General features: G+C 40.3%; 4 protein-coding genes across 4 annotated transcripts; all 4 read left to right on the plus strand.

Annotated features, from left to right (window-relative positions):
• Positions 1-2,015: 2,015 nt before the first annotated feature.
• On the plus strand, positions 2,016-7,345 carry LOC311258073 (mast cell protease 2-like; the record flags this gene model as incomplete). Its single annotated transcript, XM_084354119.1, has 6 exons — positions 2,016-2,110; positions 2,279-2,408; positions 2,599-2,850; positions 2,936-3,075; positions 4,828-5,025; positions 7,315-7,345. 6 exons carry the CDS (start codon positions 2,016-2,018, stop codon positions 7,343-7,345), a joined length of 846 nt encoding a protein of 281 aa, XP_084210245.1.
• An 846-nt stretch (positions 7,346-8,191) lies between these two features.
• Positions 8,192-9,809, plus strand: LOC311258402 (complement factor D-like). Its single transcript, XM_084354652.1, has 5 exons — positions 8,192-8,333; positions 8,411-8,570; positions 8,747-8,876; positions 9,196-9,465; positions 9,552-9,809. The coding sequence occupies exons 1-5, from the start codon at positions 8,276-8,278 to the stop codon at positions 9,708-9,710; spliced, it is 777 nt and encodes a 258-aa protein (XP_084210778.1). The 5' UTR covers positions 8,192-8,275; the 3' UTR covers positions 9,711-9,809.
• A 3,849-nt stretch (positions 9,810-13,658) lies between these two features.
• LOC311258617 (cathepsin G-like) lies at positions 13,659-15,298 on the plus strand. Its single transcript, XM_084355061.1, has 5 exons — positions 13,659-13,737; positions 13,815-13,965; positions 14,360-14,489; positions 14,684-14,935; positions 15,021-15,298. The coding sequence occupies exons 1-5, from the start codon at positions 13,680-13,682 to the stop codon at positions 15,174-15,176; spliced, it is 747 nt and encodes a 248-aa protein (XP_084211187.1). The 5' UTR covers positions 13,659-13,679; the 3' UTR covers positions 15,177-15,298.
• A 5,019-nt stretch (positions 15,299-20,317) lies between these two features.
• Positions 20,318-21,879, plus strand: LOC311258729 (complement factor D-like). The gene is made up of 5 exons (XM_084355284.1): positions 20,318-20,409; positions 20,487-20,649; positions 20,826-20,955; positions 21,276-21,545; positions 21,632-21,879. The coding sequence occupies exons 1-5, from the start codon at positions 20,352-20,354 to the stop codon at positions 21,788-21,790; spliced, it is 780 nt and encodes a 259-aa protein (XP_084211410.1). The 5' UTR covers positions 20,318-20,351; the 3' UTR covers positions 21,791-21,879.
• The last annotated feature ends 2,547 nt before the right edge of the window (positions 21,880-24,426 follow it).

A 24,426-nucleotide genomic window follows, 5' to 3' on the forward strand; every position in this document is an offset into this window, starting at 1 on the left:
TTCCTCTTTCATGTACTTGTTTAAAAATATTTTTTTGTACCTTTTTTTACATTTGTTGATACTAACCTAATTATAGATTTGTAGAGAGAAAACACTGAATAATGTAGTCAGATCTGTTTAACACTGAATACATTTAATATAACACATGTAAATGTATCACTTATTACATGACAAATTCAAGTTTTAAAAAAAGATGACAGTACAGTATGAGTGCATTTTTACTGCATTTCATATTACATATTATTATTATTATGAACAAATGGGATAGCATATCACCAGAGTGAGCACTAACTGTGGCTGCTGTTCACTAGTTAGCTCACTTAGCTCACTTAGCCATGCAGCTAGCAGTCTGGACTTGGAGCTCAGACAACTGGGGGAATGTTGTTGTTTACACCCCAAGCACAGGAGCATTGTATCAGGGTCAGGGCTAGCTGGCTACCATGCCAACATCTGTATATCTTTGCAACACAATAAATTAATGTCATAACGTCAGAACTGTTATTCACATGTTGTTGATGATTGTAATTTTTTTTTCATGTTTTCAACTAATATTCTTACACATTGCACCTTTGAGTGTTGTTTGGTCAATTGTGTCACATTTAATGCAAAGTTTAAATTGTTACCTTGTTTGGTTTGTCAGCAGGATTACACAAAAACTACAGAACAGATTTTCATGAGACTTTGATGGAGGATGAGTGTCGTCCCAGAAGAGACACCATTAACCTTTGGTGCTAATCCGGATTAAGAGACGGATCCAGGACTTTTTTCTCACCTTCCTTCATTTAAAGTCATCTTGAAATGAAGGCAGAGTGTTATTTGCTTCCTCATACTTGCATGTTTCCAGTAAAAACGTTCATGTAGGGACGGGCTTGTTGAGAATATTGCTTGCCGTTTATAGTAGCCAATTATAACAGCCAAAATAAAAGTAGCCGTGAGTGCTTAATGGAAAATACGCCCCCGCCCTGCAGCTAGGTGTAGTTAGTCACCATTAGTGAATTCGCTCATGGCTCAGTTAGCTCTAGAGCCAAAGGTCCTAGAGTTTCTTAACCTGGGCCTTAGATTACAGGGGGAGTCACCACAGCCTCCAAGACTGACCGAGGTCAGTTTGACAACAGGGGACAGTCTGACTAAGACTATGACTTAAGGGACAACATAAGAAAACACAAACATGAACTGATACAACAGCAGATTTTCATCAAATGGACATGATTCTGGTCAATTAAAAACATTAACAGAATCAGTGATGATCCTCTGTTATGGCACTTGGGATTAATCTAGCCCATTAGTTTCATGAGAAGGTGGGAGGCGGGAAACTGGTTCCTATTGTTCATCTAGTTTGTCACAGAATTCAGAAGAACTGTTTTGAGTGGGCTTTTTCACCAAAACCCAACACAGCCACTGGGTCACAGTGACAAAGTCTGACTTCCACACTAAATAATCTGCACACATGTTCTTGTATGAATTTAACAAAAGTCACTTAATCAAGAAGCTGAACGTGTCCTAAATACAGAAAAGTAAAACAAGTGAGTGGAGGAGGAAATGAATAGTAAGAATCAAAAGAAAGAAGAAGAAGAATTTGTTAATGTGTTATACATGAATTGTTATACAGTACTTGTCATGTACTGATCGCAGCCGATGACCAATAAACAAGATAGTGCAAAGATAACACAAGTTGCAAACCTTTGCATTTTCCATTGCACACAGGACGTGGTTAGAAGTCAAGATAAAATAGATGATGACCACAAATGCAAACGAAGCAAAGCTCTGTATAAAAGGGTCGTCTTTGCTCCCCCAAGAGGACCAGTCAGTTGACTTGCTGCCATCATGCATGCTCTGCACAAACTTCTGCTCTTGCATGTTCTGACATGTCTCGGAAGAAATGGTAAGCTAACAGAATATTTTCATTAATTCCATTTAATAAGACAATCAGCTAATTTTGATTTTAACTTATCTTTGCAGCACTTGGAGCTAAAATCATAAATGGGGAAAAAGTCCCGGAGAACCAGATGCAGTATATGGCCTCGTTGCAGTCCAACAATGGTCATCGTTTCTGTGGAGGCTCCCTCATCAGCGACAACTTTGTCCTCACTGCTGCGCACTGTGATGTTAGGTGAGTTAAGATTTATTTTACAGAAATTGTTTATTTTTCATTTAAAGTTATAAGTTACATAAACTCACGTTTTATCAAAAGAAATGTATAATCTGTTGCTTTGTTTTGTTGTTGGCAAAACAACCTGAGAAAATCTACTGACGACCTCTCAATTTTAACTTTTTGCAGTCGACTTGCGAGGGTTGTTTTGGGCACCCACGATCTCAGAAACAATGGGACAGTGAGAGGCATTGTGCAGAAATGCAAACACCCTGATTATTGGAATGTGGACAGTGGAAGTGACATCATGCTCCTCAAAGTAAGCATATTTTCTTTCAGCCCATTTGTCACAGATGATGTGTTGTGTGTTAACAGTCAAATTAGATGCATTTAAGCTTTGCTTGTTTTTTTGGGGGGGGGGGGCTGGCGATTGTTTAACTGAAGCCTGATGAAGAGTAAAACCATGTTCAGACACTGTTCATTTCTACATTCTGATTTTGTGTCTCCAGCTGTCTCAGAGTGTTCGAGAGGGTGGAACAATACAACACATTCCTCTCCCCCTTCCTGACATGAACCTACAACCCGACCAAATGTGCCATGTAGCTGGATGGGGAGAGACTGAAACTGAGCAAGGTGTTTATGACCTGAGGGTGGTGAATGTGTCTGTCGTCGACAAGAACATGTGTAGACAGCAAACGATTTGTCATCCTGCCAACGTCATCTGTGCAGGTGGATATCGAACATTCAACGGAGCCTGCCTCGTGAGTTTTCTGTCCGTTTTTGGGAAGTTTACAAACACATTACATATTTTTTGTATCAAAATATAAAGATATTTCCATTTCACAGGGTGATTCTGGTGGTCCTCTGGTGTGCAACGGGAAGGCTGCTGGTATTGTATCTTTCGGGGCTCCAAATTGTAGGAACCAAGACTTTCCCAATGTCTACACAGACGTGTCCAAGTTCCTTCCCTGGATCGACCAGATCAGGCGAAATGGTTGTTAAATGCAACAACCTTACACAAAGCTTTGCTTCAGCATACCTTCATTGTATTTAGGAGGTGCAGTCGTGTCTAAGTCGCTCTGTCAGTGTTTGCTCCTTAACGCAAAGCAAAATAAAAAATGTTTCAAATATTGTTTTCTCTTTTCTTCTTCTGAAGACACAAATGGCATTTTAGTTGTTTTTCCAGTAACATATCCACAAACTGTCTTTGGGTGAATTAGATGTAGGATGCAGTAGAGCTACTGTAACTGGCTTGTGTTGGAAAATATTAATTCATGTGACTTTAGTCAGAGAAGCAGTTCAGTAGTAGGTCATACTCGTTAACGGAGACTTTATTACAGAAAGGCACATTATTAGAGAAGCAGTGTGTTAAAAAGATTACAAAACAGTGAACGTGTGAATGAACAGAAAAAGAAACAGAGCTTTATAAAGATTTTAACAATATCATTATTATTGAATTTACTGTATAGCTCGGTGTCTCCTTAGAATAAAGCTATGTAACCTCAGCTAACCAGAGTGAAGGGCCTGTTACAATGTTGAACAGCTATGAGCTCCATGATACAGAGCGGGTATGAAGACAATTTAAATAAAGAATAAAAACAACAAAAATCACATCTGTATGAATGATCAATGATTAATGAGAGTAAATTAATCCTACTGTACAGTAAATCACCTACATTAGGACAAGACAAAAGAGCATCATGTTCATTCAGGCAAAAGAAAAAGTTCCCAATGATGACAGATATTATTAAAAATAACATACTGTACGTGTATTTATTTCATTTGTTGAAGAGGGCCCTTTAGTCACTGTGTGTACGTCTCTGGTCTACAGTATCCTGTGGTTCAGCTAGTCTGTCACACAATTCAGAGCGATGTTTGAAGTTTCTGTGTCAAGTAGATCCACACCAAAGAGCCATGTTGTTGCATGTATGTTAAATTCATCCAAATGAAGTTCACTTAATGTTAAATGTTTAGTCAACTGAGTAGTCAAAAGCAGGGAGAGATACATTAAAGGCCAAGAAAAACAAAATACAGACATTAAAAGTCAACGCCGACAAAAACAACAGAATGAAGAGGATAATTAACATGATTTTGTTAGTACATTTATAGATGCATGTGACAAACAATAACAAGTAGAATACAAATCTACAAAATAAATGGATTTATAAACAATCAAATGCCAATCACTCATGTGGAACCCCTAAAAATATCATGAAAAATATCATGAATCATGAATACAAAATGCAAAGCAAAAATAAAAGGTGAATGACATGAAGGGAAGAAGACAGAGAGTGGAGTCATTTCACATATGTCAAAGTTCCCTGGATCAGAGAGGTCTCAGACAAAGTTAACTCTGTTACATGCAGTAAAATAGTGAGGACCCAAACACGAGACACTCTGGAGGGAGGCAGGGTAAAGAACAAAAGGTAATCTTTAATAACAAAGCTGAGGTCTCTAAGAAATCCAAAAAGCAAATACAAAAGGAAGTCTGGGCTTGGGTGCTGGGCAGTGGAGGCTCTGGTACAATGAGCTGGGCCGGAAGGTAGCAGGCTGTCGGCTAGCTGAGACAGGAGGCTCTTCTTGAGGTCAGTAGTAACTGTTACATTGTGACCCTCTAATGGAAAGTCCAACAGCCTGGGTCATAACAAAAGTGTCCTTTCCATAAGGGTGTAAACAAATAGCCTGTGTTCTACGTATTCTAAGATTACTGCGAGTATCGTGTTCTTTGATTTCTCCAGTGCTTTCAACACCATACAGCTTGCACTTTTGGGGGAGAAGCAGGAGCTCATGGGGATGGACCAACACCTCACGCCCTGGATCCCCGACTACCTCTCTAACCGGCCACAGTACGTGAGGACTCAGGACTGTGTGTCGGACACGGCCGTCTGCAGTATGAGGGAACAGGGAACAGTCCTGCCCCATTTCCTTTTCACCCTGTACACTGCAGACTTCTCCCTCCAATCACCCCACCGCCATCTACAAAAGTTCTCTGATGACTCTGCTATCGTCGGCCTCATCAGGGACGGGGACGACAGGGCCTACAGAGAACTTATTCAGGACTTTGTGGACTGGTGCCAGCGAAACCACCTCCAGCTCAATGTCGGGAAGAGCAAAGAGCTGGTGGTGGATTTCCGCAGGCACAGACAACCCTGCACACAGGTGAACATCCAGGGAACGGACATTGAGATGGTGACATCTTACAAGTACCTGGGAGTTCACCTGAACGATAAACTGGTCTGGACTGATCACACTGCAGCAACCTATAAGAAAGTTCAGAGCAGACTCCATCTGCTGAGGAAGCTCAGGTCCTTGGGAGTGCAAGGGGCGCTCCTGAGGACTTTTTATGACTCTGTGGTGGCAACAGCCATTTTCTACGGAGTAGTCTGCTGGAGCAGCAGCATCTCAGCAGCAGATAGGAAGAGACTTGATAAACTTATCAAGAAGGCCAGCTGGGATGCCCTCTTGACCCAGTGCAGGTGGTGGGAGAGAGCAGGATGATAGATAAGCTGTCATTGCTGCTGGTGAAGGAGTCCCACCCCCTGCAGGACACTATCACAGCACTGAGCAGCTCCTTCAGTGATACACTGATTCACCCCAAGTGTGTGAAGGAGAGTTATCGCATGTCCTTCCTTCCTGCTGCTGTCAGACTCTACAATCAGCACTGCTCCCAGTAGACCTCACTGTGCACTGTGCAATAAAAACTGTATACATAACTATAACTGATTTCTCATTTTGGTTTGCACTAACTGGGCAATTTTCATAATCATTTATTATTATTAATAACAGTGACTGCCCACACTGTTTATAATTACACTGTTTATATTTGTACATATTATGTATGTACAATTCTATTTCTATTTCTGCTCTAGCTCTTCTTCTTACCTCTTTATCATATTGTATTGTAGTTTTTACTTTTATTATTGTTTATTGTTATATTGAACCAGGGGCGCCGCCAGAAATCTTTGGCCCCATGACAGATTAAAATATTCAAGATAGATAATAATATTATTAGCCCCTCAAAGGGCCCCCTGTCAGTGCCAGGCCCTTGGAATCATCCTAACCTTTCCCCCCCTGGCCTCGCCCCTGTATTGAACTGTCCTTTGGCTGCTGTGACGCACAAATTTGTCCGTTTGCAGAACTAATAAAGGAATTTCTGATTCTGATTCTGATATCTGACTGTGGAAACTGTGGTTCCTATGGCTCACCCAGTCTGTAGATTACAAAGAAACGTCTCAGACGGCTGTGACAAAGTCTGTGGTTTTCACTTGTTAGATTCAATTGAAATAAAACTCACTTAATGTGAGAGGAAGGTCCAAAAGGGTCCAGAATGAACATGTTAAGGAGATGCAAATAAAAAATGAAAAGGGAGAAAAGATTTATACAATGATCTTTCACAGCCTGCATGTGCTTCACCCTGCAGCAGCACCAGATCGGCAAGCAGTCATTTTAGTAAGAGTAACTGTAACAGCAGTGCATGAAAGAAAGAAGCTGATGCATATGAGGCGAAAGAAAATGGTAAGACTTTATTTGAATGGGTGTGCATAAGACACTGTCATAAACATGAAGGAGTCTTAATGTCTTATGACAAACAGGGGGTAGCATGTCACCAGAGTAAGCACTAACTGTGGTTGTTGTTCGCTAGTTAGCTCACTTAGCCATGCAGCTAGCAGTCCAGACTTGGAGCTCAGACAACTGGGGGAGTGTTGTTGTTTACACCCTGAGAACAGGAGCTTTGGATCAGGGTCAGGGCTAGCTGGTTAGCATGCTAACTTCTGTATATCTTTGCAACACAATAAATAGATGTCATAACGTCAGAACTGTTATTCACATGTTGTTGATAATTGTAATTTATTTTTTTTATGTTTTCAACTCATATTCTTACACATTGCACCTTTGAGTGTTGTTTGGTCAATTGTGTCACATTTAATGCAAAGTTTAAATTGTTACCTTGGTTGGTTTTTCAGCACGATTACAACAAAACTACAGAACAGATTTCCATGAGACTTTGATGGAGGATGAGTCTCGTCCCAGAATAGCCACCATTAACTTTTGGTGCTGATCCGGATTAAGAGACGGATCCAGGACTTTTTTCTCACCTTCTTTATTTAAAATCTTCTCAAAAACAAAGGGAGAATGTTATTTGTTTCCCCATTGTTACGGCCTGAGAGCCGTCAGTGGTTGTGTGTGGGTGTGGCTGCTCTCTTCTGTGCCTCTTTGTCCTCCAGGTGCTGCCCTCCTCCGCTGGAGCATGGCTAGTGTTTTTCTGTGAGTGGAAACCTGTTTGTGGAGTGCCACCGGCTTCCCTGTTCTTCTAAAGGGAAGAACAGGTTTCTGTTTGCATTTTCACTTTGTGTGTTTTAAAGAGTAAATCTTTATTTTTTGGGTAACATAATAAAACCTGAAAACTGATTTGGGAGTTAAGCTTTCTTTTGTAATGTGTTACTCCCCACAGCCCCTAGACCTCCCAGGGGACGTAACACCCATACTTGCATATTTCCTGTAAACCCGTTCAGGTAGGGATGGACTTGTTGGGAGTATTGATTGGCCTTTAAAGTAGCCAATTATAAGAGCCAAAATAAAAGTAGCCATTTCTGCTAAATGGTAAATATACCCCCCCGCCCCCACCTGCAGCTAGGTGCAGCCGGTCCTAGAGTTTGTCTGAACCTGGGCCTTAGATTACAGGGGGAGTCACCACGGGTGACAAGGCCCAGTTTGGATTTGGCAGCCTGACATGAGAGTGAACACACAGAACTGGATCAGAACACAGCCTCCAAGACCAACCGAGGTCAGTTTGACAACAGTCAGTCTGACCAAGACTACGACTTTGGAGACAACAAAACAAAACACCTACGTTTTAGAACTGATACAACAGCAGATTTTCATCAAATTTATATTGGTCAATCAAAAACAGACTCAGTAATGATCCTTAATTATGACATTTATGGGATTAATCTAGTTTATTAGTTTCATGACTGGGTGGGAGGCAGTATTGCTCAACGACAAAGCAGGAAACTGATGACCGATAAACAAGATAGCAACCCTTTTGAATTTTCCATTGCACACAGGACGTGGTTGGAAATCAATATAAGATAGCTGGTAATCACAAATGCAAATTAAGCAAAAATTATGTTTAAAAGGGTCATCTTTGCTCCCCCAAGAGGACCAGTCAGTTGACTTGCTGCCATCATGCATGCTCTGCACAACTTTCTGCTCTTTCATGTTCTGACATATCTCGGACCAAATGGTAAGCTAACAGAACATTTTCATTAATTCCATTTAATGAGACATTTAACTAATTTTGATTTTAACTTATCTTTGCAGCACTTGGAGCTAAAATCATAAATGGGGTAAAAGTCCCCGACAACTTGATGCGGTATATGGCCTCAGTGCAGGACAGCGACGGACATGTGTGTGGAGGCTCTCTCATCAGCAACAACTTTGTCCTCACTGCTGCGCACTGTCATGATGATGATGATGATGAGTGAGTTACGTTTCATCTTCCAGGAGTTGTTTCTTTTTGATTTGAAGTAATAAGTTATACAAGCCAACATTTTGTCAAAAAATGTATCTCTTTTTTTTTTGCTTTGTTTTGTTTTGTTGTTGTCAAAACAACCTGAGAAAATCTACTGACGACCTCTCAATTCTAACTTTTTGCAGCACACCAGTGAGGGTTGTTTTGGGCACCCACGATCTCAGTAACACTGGGACAGTGAGAGACGTTGTGCAGAGATGCAAACACCCTCATTATCAGCAGAACACACTAGAAAATGACATCATGCTCCTCAAAGTAAGCATATATTCTTTCAGCCTATTTGTCCCAGATGACATGTTGTGTGTTTGCAGTCAAATTAGATGCATTTAAGATTTGCTTGTTTTTTTCCTGTGAGGGTAAATGTCAAAAGTGGTAAAAAAAACAATGTCAAATACAAATGTCCCTGAAATTCTAGCCAAGACACATTCTATCAAAGCTGTTATATTGTAGAGTTAACTTTCATTAAAAAGATTCATCAGCTCCAACTTCTAGTGATTGTTTAACTGAAGCCTGATGAAGAGTAAAACCATGTTCAGACACTGCTCATTTCTACATCCTGGTTTTGTGTCTCCAGCTGTCTCAGAGTGTTCCAGAGGGTGGACCAATACGACACATTCATCTCCCCCCTCCTCACATGAACCTACAACCCGACAAAATCTGCCGTGTAGCTGGATGGGGAATTACCGAAGATGGTAGAGATGTTGATGACCTGAGACTGGTGGGTGTGTCTGTCGTCGACCAGAACGTCTGTAGACAGCAATGGTCTGACTCTAAATGGATTCATCGTCTTCCTGACAATGTCGTCTGTGCAGGTGGATATCAAACACACAACGGATTCTGCAACGTAAGTTTTCTGTCCGTTTTTGGAAAGTTTATGAACACATTACATATTTTTTTGGATCAAAATTTCAAGATGTTTCCATTTCACAGGGTGATTCTGGTGGTCCTCTGGTGTGCAACGGGATGGCTGCTGGTGTTGTATCTTTCGCAGATCCAGTGTGTTTGGACAAACTCTTACCCAATGTCTACACAGACGTGTCCAAATTCCGTCCCTGGATCGATCAGATTCTCAAGCAAAATGGTTGTTAAATGCAACAACCTTACACAAAGCTTTGCTTCAGCACACCTTCATTGTATTTAGGAGGTGTAGTCATGTCTAAGTCGCTCTGTCAGTGTTTGCTCCTTAACGCAAAGCAAAATAAAAAAATGTTTCAAATATTGTTTTCTCTTTCCTTCTTCTGACGACACAAATGGCATTTTAGTTGTTTTTCCAGTAACATATCCACAAACTGTCTTTGGGTGAATTAGATGCAGGATGCAGTAGAGCTACTGTAACTGGCTTGTGTTGGAAAATATTCATTCATGTGACTTTAGTCAGAGAAGCAGGTCAGTGATGAACACTCATTAACAGAGACTTTATTACAGACATAACATCATTATTTACGTTTCTTTATAGCTCAGTGCCTCCTAATGTAACCTCAGCACTCCAGAATGAAGGTCCTGCTACAATGTTAAGCAGCTATGAGCTCCAGAACACAGTCTGGGTGAAAAGACCATTAAATAAAGAATAGAAACAAGAAAAACAAATGTATCAGTGCATTTACACTAATTCATTGATTAATGAGAATCAATTAAAAATGAAACAGTCCTCATCGTGTACAGTAAATCACCTCCATTAGGACAAAGAACATCTTGCAACATGTTCATTTAGGCAAAAGAAAAAAAAATCTAAACAATGTCACTGATACAGTAAAAATCAACATATTTCTCTTTTTATATTACCTGTACGTTTCTGGTCTACAGTTTCCTCTGGTTCAGTTTGTTTGTCACACAGTTCAATGTGATGTTTGAGGGAGCTGTGTCAAGAAGATCCACACAGACGAGCCTTAGTGTTGCATCTGTGTTAAATTAATCTAAATGAAGTCGACTAATTATTTGGTGCTTTACAGGCCAAAATATAAACAGTACACACAGTCAAGATGAGGACAAGAACGTTACACTCTGTCATAATTTTGTGTTTTGGGGTTTGATTTTCTGTTGTACTTGCAGAGGTGCACTGAGAGGCTGGGCTTTCCATTCACCAGAGCTGCTGACACACATGCACCTACAGCAGGTTGGCAATCAGCTCCTGCTGATAAGCTCTGGTCTTCACGCTACCTGCTGCCAGATGATTTCATCAGTCAGACGCAATACATGGCTGGGCTAGCGTGTCAGGGTGTCTTTGTATGTTAAGACTGCTTTATTAGCTGAATTGTCCTGTTGTAACATACAGTCAGTCTGTCAGTGTTTGGTCTTGATATGAAATGCAAAATAAAGAGCTATTGATTCATTTAAATTAAAATAAATTTTCATCTGAAGAAAGAAATGGTATTTTATAAACTATATATGTGGTTTTCTTTCTAAAAGGTAAGTTTTATGTAGAATTCCTACCTGAGTCTGTGTATGTGTCTGGTTCTTGGATGTGTATTTGTTTTAGTATAGATGTTCTTGTTTGCACGACTCAATACATTTTTCGACACTTCACCTTTAACCTATTTTGGATTCTGATCAAATGAAGCATTAACAGACAACTACTAGTGAGTACCAATAGCAACCGTTAGCTGCTAATAATGAAAGAAATTTAACTCGACCACGTTTTATAACGGCGTCTGTGAGAACACTGATGTTAAAATCTAAATGAGGAAACTGTGGTTTCTGTGGTTTGTCACAGAATTCAAACGAATATGTCAGCAGGGTGTGTCAAGTAGATCCACATCAAAGAAAACCTTTCTTGTGTCTTTGTGTTTTAGAGTAGAGGCGATCCGAGAAGAAAGTAAATCCTGCTGTAAAGAGATTGCACAACCAGACTTAATATCTACTTAGCAGATTTATAAAGGCATACAAGGTAAAAAAAAATTGTAAAGAGGAATACTCCAAAGAAACATTTCTTTTTACAAAGTTTGAGACTTTGGTTTTTGTATGGATTACAAAAAATGAGATGAAACATATATTAGTGAGCTTTTGAGGTGCTGCTAGGCGGATTTTGTCACCTTTTAGACAGAGTCAGGCTCACAGGGGACTTCTAGGAATGACTTATAGTAGACAGACATGTAGGCACTTGCTAACATAGAAACATCAGGCTGCAATGACCCCATGTACAACTCTCTCTTAAGGTGATGGTTTTGTTCTGTAACACAGCTGATAGAGAAGACTGTAGCTGTGGCATCTGATGATGCAGCACCCACTAATGGTCAAAAAGCAGAGAAACCATGACATGACTCATGGGGCTCTCTGCTGAGTATAAAGACGTGCTAACTAGGCAGCATCAGCTTGCGTTTATGTACAAAAAATACTACATTTGTTGATACTTACCTAGTTATGGATTTGTAGAGAGAAAACACTGAATAATGTAGTCAGATCTGTTTAACACTGAATATAGTTAATATAACAAATGTAAATGTGTTACTTATTACATGCCAAATTCAAGTTTAAAAAAAAAAGATGACAGCATGAGTGTATTTTTACTGCATTTCATATTACATATTGTTATTATGAACAGAGTAAGCACTAACTGTGGCTGCTGTTCACTAGTTAGCTCATCTTAGCTCACTTAGCCATGCAGCTAGCAGTCCGGACTTGGAGCTCAGACAACTGGGGGAGTGTTGTTGTTTACACTCCGATCACAGGAGCTTTGGATCAGGGTCAGGGCTAGCTGGTTAGCATGCCAACTTCTGTATATCTTTGCAACACAATAGATAGATGTCATAACGTCAGAACTGTTATTTACATGTTGTTGATAATTGTAATTTATTTTTTCATGTTTTCAAATAATATTCTCACACATTGCACCTTTGAGTGTTGTTTGGTCAATTGTGTCACATTTAATGCAAAGTTTAAATTGTTACCTTGTTTGGTTTGTCAGCAGGATTACACAAAAACTACAGAACAGATTTCCATGAGACTTTGATGGAGGATGAGTCTCATACCAGAAGAGACACCATTAACTTTTGGTGCGGATCCAGATTAAGAGACGGATCCAGGACTTTTTTCTCACCTTCTTCATTTAAAGTTATCTTGAAACGAAGGCAGAGTGTTATTTGCTTCCTCATACTTGCATGTTTCCAGTAAAAACGTTCACGTAGGGACGGGCTTGCTGAGAATATTGCTTGGTGTTTATAGTAGACAATTATAACAGCCAAAATAAAAATAGCCGTGAGTGCTTAATGGAAAATACGCCCCCGCCCTGCAGCTAGGTGTAGTTAGTCACCATTAGTGAATTCGCTCATGGCTCAGTTAGCTCTAGAGCCAAAGGTCCTAGAGTTTCTTAACCTGGGCCTTAGATTACAGGGGGAGTCACCACAGCCTCCAAGAATGACCGAGGTCAGTTTGACAACAGGGGACAGTCTGACTAAGACTATGACTTTGGGGACAACATAAGAAAACACAAACATGAACTGATACAACAGCAGATTTTCATCAAATGGACACGATTCTGGTCAATTAAAACCATTAACAGAATCAGTGATGATCCTCTGTTATGGCACTTGGGATTAATTTAGCTCATTAACTTCATGAGAGGGTGGGAGGCGGGAAACTGGTTCCTATTGTTCATCTAGTTAGTCACAGAATTCAGAAGAACTGTTTTGAGTGGGCTTTTTCACCAAAACCCAACACAGCCACTGGGTCACAGTGACAAAGTCTGACTTCCACACTAAAGAATCTGCACACATGTTCTTGAATTAACAAAAGTCACCTAATCAAGAAGCTGAACGTGTCCTAAATACAGAAAAGTAAAACAAGTGAGTGGTGGAGGAAATGAAAAGTAAGAAGCAAAGTAAAAAGAAGAAGAATTAATTAATGTGTTATACATGAATTGTTATACTTGTCATGTACTGATCGCATAACGTAAGTGCAAAGATAACACAAGTTGCAAACCTTTGCATTTTCCATTGCACACAGGACGTGGTTAGAAGTCAAGATAAAATAGATGATGACCACAAATGCAAACGTAGCAAAACTCTGTATAAAAGAGTCGTCTTTGCTCCCCCAAGAGGACCGGTCAGTTGACTTGCAGCCATCATGCATGCTCTGCACAAACTTCTGCTCCTTCATGTTCTGACATATCTCGGACAAAATGGTAAGATAACAGAATATTTTCATTAATTCCATTTAATGAGACACTTAGCTAATTTTGATCTTAACTTATCTTTGCAGCACTTGGAGCTAAAATCATAAATGGGGTAAAAGTCCCGGAGAACTCGATGCAGTATATGGCCTCGTTGCAGAACGACAAAGGTCATCATTTCTGTGGAGGATCCCTCATCGGAGACGACTTTGTGCTCACTGCTGCGCACTGTGATGATGAGTGAGTTATCTTCCAGCAATCTTTGATCCATGTGATTACAAATCAAATTAAAAAAATAAGAAATATATTATTAATGGTTTTCTATTTTTATTGTTTATTATTTATTTAATTTTAGAAAATGTACCTATAAACTCCCAATGTTGGCTCATTCAGGAAACCTGCACGTGTAGTTCTTGGTACCCACGATCTGAAGATTTATTGAAAAGACACACAACACAAAGATTTTTAAAGTGCAGAATCATGCTGACATTGCTATTTTTTAATTTAATGTATAAAGTACTGTACATAATTTCACTTTTTTCAAAAGAAATGTATAATCTGTTGCTTTGTTTTGTTGCTGGCAAAACAACCTGAGAAAATCTACTGGCGACCTCTCAATTCTAACTTTTTGCAGTGGACTTGCGAGGGTTGTTTTGGGCACCCAAAATCTCAGAAACACTGGGACAGTGAGGAGCGTTGTGCAGAAATGCAAACACCCTGATTATTGGAATGTGGACAGTGGAAGTGACATCATGCTTCTCAAAGTAAGCATATTTTCTTTCAGCCCATTTGTCCCAGATGACGTGTTGTGCGTTTACAGTCAAATTAGATGCATTTAAGCTTTGCTTGTTTTTTTTTTTTTGGGGGGGGGGCTGGCGATTGTTTAACTGAAGCCTGATGAAGAGTAAAACCATGTTCAGACACTGTTCATTTCTACATCCTGATTTTGTGTCTCCAGCTGTCTCAGAGTGTTCGAGAGGGTGGAACAATACAACACATTCCTCTCCCCCTTCCTGACATGAACCTACAACCCGACCAAATGTGCCATGTAGCTGGATGGGGAGAGACTGAAACTGAGCAAGGTGTTTATGACCTGAGGGTGGTGAATGTGTCTGTCGTCGACAAGAACATGTGTAGACAGCAAACGATTTGTCATCCTGCCAACGTCATCTGTGCAGGTGGATATCGAACATTCAACGGAGCCTGCTTCGTGAGTTTTCTGTCCGTTTTTGGGAAGTTTTTGGGCACATTACATATTTTTTGTATCAAAATATAAAGATATTTCCATTTCACAGGGTGATTCTGGTGGTCCTCTGGTGTGCAACGGGATGGCTGCTGGTATTGTATCTTTCGGGGCTCCAAATTGTAGGAACCAAGACTTTCCCAATGTCTACACAGACGTGTCCAAGTTCCTTCCCTGGATCGACCAGATCAGGCGAAATGGTTGTTAAATGCAACAACCTTACACAAAGCTTTGCTTCAGCATACCTTCATTGTATGTAGGAGGTGTAGTCGTGTCTAAGTCGCTCTGTCAGTGTTTGCTCCTTAACGCAAAGCAAAATAAAAAATGTTTCAAATATTGTTTTCTCTTTTCTTCTTCTGAAGACACAAATGGCATTTTAGTTGTTTTTCCAGTAACATATCCACAAACTGTCTTTGGGTGAATTAGATGTAGGATGCAGTAGAGCTACTGTAACTGGCTTGTGTTGGAAAATATTAATTCATGTGACTTTAGTCAGAGAAGCAGTTCAGTAGTAGGTCATACTCGTTAACGGAGACTTTATTACAGAAAGGCACATTATTAGAGAAGCAGTGTGTTAAAAAGATTACAAAACAGTGAACGTGTGAATGAACAGAAAAAGAAACAGAGCTTTATAAAGATTTTAACAATATCATTATTATTGAATTTACTGTATAGCTCGGTGTCTCCTTAGAATAAAGCTATGTAACCTCAGCTAACCAGAGTGAAGGGCCTGTTACAATGTTGAACAGCTATGAGCTCCATGATACAGAGCGGGTATGAAGACAATTTAAATAAAGAATAAAAACAACAAAAATCACATCTGTATGAATGATCAATGATTAATGAGAGTAAATTAATCCTACTGCACAGTAAATCACCTACATTAGGACAAGACAAAAGAGCATCATGTTCATTCAGGCAAAAGAAAAAGTTCCCAATGATGACAGATATTATTAAAAATAACATACTGTACGTGTATTTATTTCATTTGTTGAAGAGGGCCCTTTAGTCACTGTGTGTACGTCTCTGGTCTACAGTATCCTGTGGTTCAGCTAGTCTGTCACACAATTCAGAGCGATGTTTGAAGTTTCTGTGTCAAGTAGATCCACACCAAAGAGCCATGTTGTTGCATGTATGTTAAATTCATCCAAATGAAGTTAACTTAATATTAAATGTTTAGTCAACTTAGTAGTCAAAAGCAGGGAGAGATACATTAAAGGCCAAGAAAAACAAAATACAGACATTAAAAGTCAACGCCGACAAAAACAACAGAATGAAGAGGATAATTAACATGATTTTGTTAGTACATTTATAGATGCATGTGACAAACAATAACAAGTAGAATACAAATCTACAAAATAAATGGATTTATAAACAATCAAATGCCAATCACTCATGTGGAACCCCTAAAAATATCATGAAAAATATCATGAATCATGAATACAAAATGCAAAGCAAAAATAAAAGGTGAATGACATGAAGGGAAGAAGACAGAGAGTGGAGTCATTTCACATATGTCAAAGTTCCCTGGATCAGAGAGGTCTCAGACAAAGTTAACTCTGTTACATGCAGTAAAATAGTGAGGACCCAAACACGAGACACTCTGGAGGGAGGCAGGGTAAAGAACAAAAGGTAATCTTTAATAACAAAGCTGAGGTCTCTAAGAAATCCAAAAAGCAAATACAAAAGGAAGTCTGGGCTTGGGTGCTGGGCAGTGGAGGCTCTGGTACAATGAGCTGGGCCGGAAGGTAGCAGGCTGTTGGCTAGCTGAGACAGGAGGCTCTTCTTGAGGTCAGTAGTAACTGTTACATTGTGACCCTCTAATGGAAAGTCCAACAGCCTGGGTCATAACAAAAGTGTCCTTTCCATAAGGGTGTAAACAAATAGCCTGTGTTCTACGTATTCTAAGATTACTGCGAGTATCGTGTTCTTTGATTTCTCCAGTGCTTTCAACACCATACAGCTTGCACTTTTGGGGGAGAAGCAGGAGCTCATGGGGATGGACCAACACCTCACGCCCTGGATCCCCGACTACCTCTCTAACCGGCCACAGTACGTGAGGACTCAGGACTGTGTGTCGGACACGGCCGTCTGCAGTATGAGGGAACAGGGAACAGTCCTGCCCCATTTCCTTTTCACCCTGTACACTGCAGACTTCTCCCTCCAATCACCCCACCGCCATCTACAAAAGTTCTCTGATGACTCTGCTATCGTCGGCCTCATCAGGGACGGGGACGACAGGGCCTACAGAGAACTTATTCAGGACTTTGTGGACTGGTGCCAGCGAAACCACCTCCAGCTCAATGTCGGGAAGAGCAAAGAGCTGGTGGTGGATTTCCGCAGGCACAGACAACCCTGCACACAGGTGAACATCCAGGGAACGGACATTGAGATGGTGACATCTTACAAGTACCTGGGAGTTCACCTGAACGATAAACTGGTCTGGACTGATCACACTGCAGCAACCTATAAGAAAGTTCAGAGCAGACTCCATCTGCTGAGGAAGCTCAGGTCCTTGGGAGTGCAAGGGGCGCTCCTGAGGACTTTCTATGACTCTGTGGTGGCAACAGCCATTCTCTATGGAGTAGTCTGCTGGAGCAGCAGCATCTCAGCAGCAGATAGGAAGAGACTTGATAAACTTGTCAAGAAGGCCAGCTGGGATGCCCTCTTGACCCAGTGCAGGTTCCAGGAGAGAGCAGGATGAAGATAAGCTGTCATCGCTGCTGGTGAAGGAGTCCCACCCCCTGCAGGACACTATCACAGCACTGAGCAGCTCCTTCAGTGATAGACTGATACACCCCAAGTGTGTGAAGGAGAGTTATCACATGTCCTCCCTTCCTGCTGCTGTCAGACTCTACAATCAGCACTGCTCCCAGTAGACCTCACTGTGCACTGTGCAATAAAAACTGTATACATAACTATAACTGATTTCTCATTTTGGTTTGCACTAACTGGGCAATTTTCATAATCATTTATTATTATTAATAACAGTGACTGCCCACACTGTTTATAATTACACTGTTTATATTTGTACATATTATGTATGTACAATTCTATTTCTATTTCTGCTCTAGCTCTTCTTCTTACCTCTTTATCATATTGTATAGTTTTTACTTTTATTATTGTTTATTGTTATATTGAACCAGGGGCGCCGCCAGAAATCTTGGGCCCCATGACAGATTAAAATATTCAAGATAGATAATAATATTATTAGCCCCTCAAAGGGCCCCCTGTCAGTGCCAGGCCCTTGGAATCATCCTAACCTTTCCCCCCCTGGCCTCGCCCCTGTATTGAACTGTCCTTTGGCTGCTGTGACGCACAAATTTGTCCGTTTGCAGAACTAATAAAGGAATTTCTGATTCTGATTCTGATATCTGACTGTGGAAACTGTGGTTCCTATGGCTCACCCAGTCTGTAGATTACAAAGAAACGTCTCAGACGGCTGTGACAAAGTCTGTGGTTTTCACTTGTTAGATTCAATTGAAATAAAACTCACTTAATGTGAGAGGAAGGTCCAAAAGGGTCCAGAATGAACATGTTAAGGAGATGCAAATAAAAAATGAAAAGGGAGAAAAGATTTATACAATGATCTTTCACAGCCTGCATGTGCTTCACCCTGCAGCAGCACCAGATCGGCAAGCAGTCATTTTAGTAAGAGTAACTGTAACAGCAGTGCATGAAAGAAAGAAGCTGATGCATATGAGGCGAAAGAAAATGGTAAGACTTTATTTGAATGGGTGTGCATAAGACACTGTCATAAACATGAAGGAGTCTTAATGTCTTATGACAAACAGGGGGTAGCATATCACCAGAGTAAGCACTAACTGTGGTTGTTGTTCGCTAGTTAGCTCACTTAGCCATGCAGCTAGCAGTCCAGACTTGGAGCTCAGACAACTGGGGGAGTGTTGTTGTTTACACCCTGAGAACAGGAGCTTTGGATCAGGGTCAGGGCTAGCTGGTTAGCATGCTAACTTCTGTATATCTTTGCAACACAATAAATAGATGTCATAACGTCAGAACTGTTATTCACATGTTGTTGATAATTGTAATTTATTTTTTTTATGTTTTCAACTTATATTCTTACACATTGCACCTTTGAGTGTTGTTTGGTCAATTGTGTCACATTTAATGCAAAGTTTAAATTGTTACCTTGGTTGGTTTTTCAGCACGATTACACCAAAACTACAGAACAGATTTCCATGAGACTTTGATGGAGGATGAGTCTCGTCCCAGAATAGCCACCATTAACTTTTGGTGCTGATCCGGATTAAGAGACGGATCCAGGACTTTTTTTTCACCTTCTTTATTTAAAATCTTCTCAAAAACAAAGGGAGAATGTTATTTGTTTCCCCATTGTTACGGCCTGAGAGCCGTCAGTGGTTGTGTGTGGGTGTGGCTGCTCTCTTCTGTGCTTCTGTGTCCTCCAGCTGCTGCCCTCCTCCGCTGGAGCATGGCTAGTGTTTTTCTGTGAGTGGAAACCTGTTTGTGGAGTGCCACCGGCTTCCCTGTTCTTCTAAAGGGAAGAACAGGTTTCTGTTTGCATTTTCACTTTGTGTGTTTTAAAGAGTAAATCTTTATTTTTTGGGTAACATAATAAAACCTGAAAACTGATTTGGGAGTTAAGCTTTCTTTTGTAATGTGTTACTCCACAGCCCCTAGACCTCCCAGGGGACGTAACACCCATACTTGCATATTTCCTGTAAACCCGTTCAGGTAGGGACGGACTTGTTGGGAGTATTGATTGGCCTTTAAAGTAGCCAATTATAAGAGCCAAAATAAAAGTAGCCATTTCTGCTAAATGGAAAATATACCCCCCCCCCCCCTGCAGCTAGGTGCAGCCGGTCCTAGAGTTTGTCTGAACCTGGGCCTTAGATTACAGGGGGAGTCACCACGGGTGACAAGGCCCAGTTTGGATTTGGCAGCCTGACATGAGAGTGAACACACAGAACTGGATCAGAACACAGCCTCCAAGACCAACCGAGGTCAGTTTGACAACAGTCAGTCTGACCAAGACTACGACTTTGGAGACAACAAAACAAAACACCTACATTTTTGAACTGATACAACAGCAGATTTTCATCAAATTTATATTGGTCAATCAAAAACAGACTCAGTAATGATCCTTAATTATGACATTTATGGGATTAATCTAGTTTATTAGTTTCATGACTGGGTGGGAGGCAGTATTGCTCAACGACAAAGCAGGAAACTGATGACCGATAAACAAGATAGCAACCCTTTTGAATTTTCCATTGCACACAGGACGTGGTTGGAAATCAATATAAGATAGCTGGTAATCACAAATGCAAATTAAGCAAAAATTATGTTTAAAAGGGTCGTCTTTGCTCCCCCAAGAGGACCAGTCAGTTGACTTGCTGCCATCATGCGTGCTCTGCACAACTTTCTGCTCCTTCATGTTCTGACATATCTCGGACGAAATGGTAAGCTAACAGAACATTTTCATTAATTCCATTTAATGAGACATTTAACTAATTTTGATTTTAACTTATCTTTGCAGCACTTGGAGCTAAAATCATAAATGGGGTAAAAGTCCCCGAAAACTTGATGCGGTATATGGCCTCAGTGCAGGAAGGTGACAGACATGTGTGTGGAGGCTCTCTCATCAGCGACAACTTTGTCCTCACTGCTGCGCACTGTCATGATGATGATGATGATGATGAGTGAGTTACGTTTCATCTTCCAGGAGTTGTTTCTTTTTGATTTGAAGTAATAAGTTATACAAGCCAACATTTTGTCAAAAAATGTATCTCTCTTTTTTTTGCTTTGTTTTGTTTTGTTGTTGTCAAAACAACCTGAGAAAATCTACTGACGACCTCTCAATTCTAACTTTTTGCAGCACACCAGTGAGGGTTGTTTTGGGCACCCACGATCTCAGTAACACTGGGACAGTGAGAGACGTTGTGCAGAGATGCAAACACCCTGATTATCAGCAGAACACACTAGAAAATGACATCATGCTCCTCAAAGTAAGCATATATTATTTCAGCCCAGTTGTCCCAGATGACATGTTGTGTGTTTGCAGTCAAATTAGATGCATTTAAGATTTGCTTGTTTTTTTCCTGTGAGGGTAAATGTCAAAAGTGGTAAAAAAAACAATGTCAAATATAAATGTCCCTGAAATTCTAGCCAAGACACAGCACTATCAAAGCTGTTATATTGTAGAGTTAACTTTCATTAAAAAGATCCATCAGCTCCAACTTCTAGCGATTGTTTAACTGAAGCGTGATGAAGAGTAAAACCATGTTCAGACACTGTTCATTTCTACATTCTGGTTTTGTGTCTCCAGCTGTCTCAGAGTGTTCCAGAGGGTGGACCAATACGACACATTCATCTCCCCCCTCCTCACATGAACCTACAACCCGACAAAATCTGCCGTGTAGCTGGATGGGGAATTACCGAAGATGGTAGAGATGTTGATGACCTGAGACTGGTGGGTGTGTCTGTCGTCGACCAGAACGTCTGTAGACAGCAATGGTCTGACTCTAAATGGATTCATCGTCTTCCTGACAATGTCGTCTGTGCAGGTGGATATCAAACACACAACGGATTCTGCAACGTAAGTTTTCTGTCCGTTTTTGGAAAGTTTATGAACACATTACATATTTTTTTGGATCAAAATTTCAAGATGTTTCCATTTTACAGGGTGATTCTGGTGGTCCTCTGGTGTGCAACGGGATGGCTGCTGGTGTTGTGTCTTTCGCAGATCCAGTGTGTTTGGACAAACTCTTTCCCAATGTCTACACAGACGTGTCCAAGTTCCGTCCCTGGATCGATCAGATTCTCATGCAAAATGGTTGTTAAATGCAACAACCCTACACAAAGCTTTGCTTCAGCACACCTTCATTGTATTTAGGAGGTGTAGTCATGTCTAAGTCGCTCTGTCAGTGTTTGCTCCTCAACGCAAAGCAAAATAAATTTTTTTTTCAAATATTGTTTTCTCTTTTCTTCTTCTGACGACACAAATTGCATTTTAGTTGTTTTTCCAGTAACATATCCACAAACTGTCTTTGGGTGAATTGGATGCAGGATGCAGTAGAGCTACTGTAACTGGCTTGTGTTGGAAAATATTTATTCATGTGACTTTATTCAGAGAAGCAGGTCAGTGATGAACACTCGTTAACAGAGACTTTATTACAGACACAACATCATTATTTACGTTTCTTTATAGCTCAGTGCCTCCTAATGTAACCTCAGCTCTCCAGAATGAAGGTCCTGCTACAATGTTAAGCAGCTATGAGCTCCAGAACACGGTCTGGGTGAAAAGACCATTAAATAAAGAATAGAAACAAGAAAAACAAATGTATGAGTGCATTTACACTAATTCAATGATTAATGAGAATCAATTAAAAATGAAACAGTCCTCCTCGTGTACAGTAAATCACCTCCATTAGTACAAAGAACATCTTGCAACATGTTCATTTAGGCAAAAGAAAAAAAATCTAAACGATGTCACCGATACAGTAAAAATCAACATATTTCTCTTTTGATATTACCTGTACGTTTCTGGTCTACAGTTTCCTCTGGTTCAGTTAGTCTGTCACACAATTCAAAGCGATGTTTGAGGGAGCTGTGTCGAGTAGATCCACACAGACGAGCCTTAGTGTTGCATCTGTGTTAAATTCATCTAAATAAAGTCGACTAATTATTTGGTGCTTTACAGGTCAAAATATAAACAGTACACACAGTCAAGATGAGGACAAGAACGTTACACTCTGTCATAATTTTGTGTTTTGGGGTTTGATTTTCTGTTGTACTTGCAGAGGTGCACTGAGAGTCTGGGCGGAGCTTTCCATTCACCAGAGCTGCTGACACACATGCACCTGCAGCAGGTTAGCAATCAGCTCCTGCTGATAAGCTCTGGTCTTCACGCTACCTGCTGCCAGATGATTTCATCAGTCAGACGCAATACATGGCTGCGCCAGCGTGTCAGGGTGTTTTTGTATGTTGAGACTGCTTTATTTAGCTGAATTGTCCTGTTGTAACATACAGTCAGTCTGTCAGTGTTTGGTCCTGATATGAAATGCAAAATAAAGAGCTATTGATTCATTTAAATTAAAATAAATTTTCATCTGAAGAAAGAAATGGTATTTTATAAACTATATATATGGTTTTCTTTCTAAAAGGTAAGTTTCATGTAGAATTCCTACCTGAGTCTGTGTATGTGTCTGGTTATTGGATGTGTATTTGTTTTAGTGTAGATATTCATGTTTGCACGACTCAATACATTTTTCGACACTTCACCTTTAACCTATTTTGGATTCTGATCAAATGAAACATAAACAGACAACTACTAGTGAGTACAACAGGTAGCTGCTTATAATGAAAGAAATTTAACTCGACCACGTTTCATAACGGCGTCTGTGAGAACACTGATGTTAAAATCTAAATGAGGAAACTGTGGTTTCTGTGGTTTGTCACAGAATTCAAACGAATATCTCAGCAGGGTGCGTCAAGTAGATCCACATCAAAGAAAACCTTTCTTGTGTCTTTGTGTTTTAGAGTAGAGGCGATCCAAGAGTGTGTGTACAAGAAAGTAAATCCTGCTGTAAAGAGATTGCACAACCAGACTTAATATCTACTTAGCAGATTTATAAAGGCATACAAGGTAAACTAAAAGTTGTAAAGAGGAATACTTCCAAAAACCATTTCTTTTTACAAAGTTTGACACTTTGGTTTTTGTATGGATTTCAAAAAATGAGATGAAACATATGTTAGTTAGCTTTTGAGGTGGATTTTGTCACCTTTTGGACAGAGTCAGGCTCACAGGGGACTTCGAGAAATGACTCATAGTAGACAGACATGTAGGCACTTGCTAACATAGAAACATCAGGCTGCAATGACCCCATGTACAACTCTCTCTTAAGGTGATGGTTTTGTTCTGTAACACAGCTGATAGAGAAGACTGTAGCTGTGGCATCTGATGATGCAGCGCCCACTAATGGTCAAAAAGCAGAGAAACCATGACATGACTCATGGGGCTTTCTGCTGAGTATAAAGACGTGCTAACTAGGCAGCATCAGCTTGCGTTTATGTACAATAAATACTACATTTGTTGATACTTACCTAATTATGGATTTGTAGAGAGAAAACACTGAATAATGTAGTCAGACCTGTTTAACACTGAATATAGTTAATATAACAAATGTAAATGTGTTACTTATTACATGCCAAATTCAAGTTTAAAAAAAAAAGATGACAGCATGAGTGTATTTTTACTGCATTTCATATTACATATTGTTGTTATGAACAGAGTAAGCACTAACTGTGGCTGCTGTTCACTAGTTAGCTCATCTTAGCTCACTTAGCCATGCAGCTAGCAGTCCGGACTTGGAGCTCAGACAACTGGGGGAGTGTTGTTGTTTACACTCCGAGCACAGGAGCTTTGGATCAGGGTCAGGGCTAGCTGGTTAGCATGCCAACTTCTGTATATCTTTGCA

The sequence above is a fragment of the Pagrus pagrus genome (genome assembly GCF_965226575.1).
Source record: "Pagrus pagrus genome assembly, chromosome: 6".
Classification (NCBI taxonomy): Eukaryota; Metazoa; Chordata; class Actinopteri; order Spariformes; family Sparidae; genus Pagrus; species Pagrus pagrus.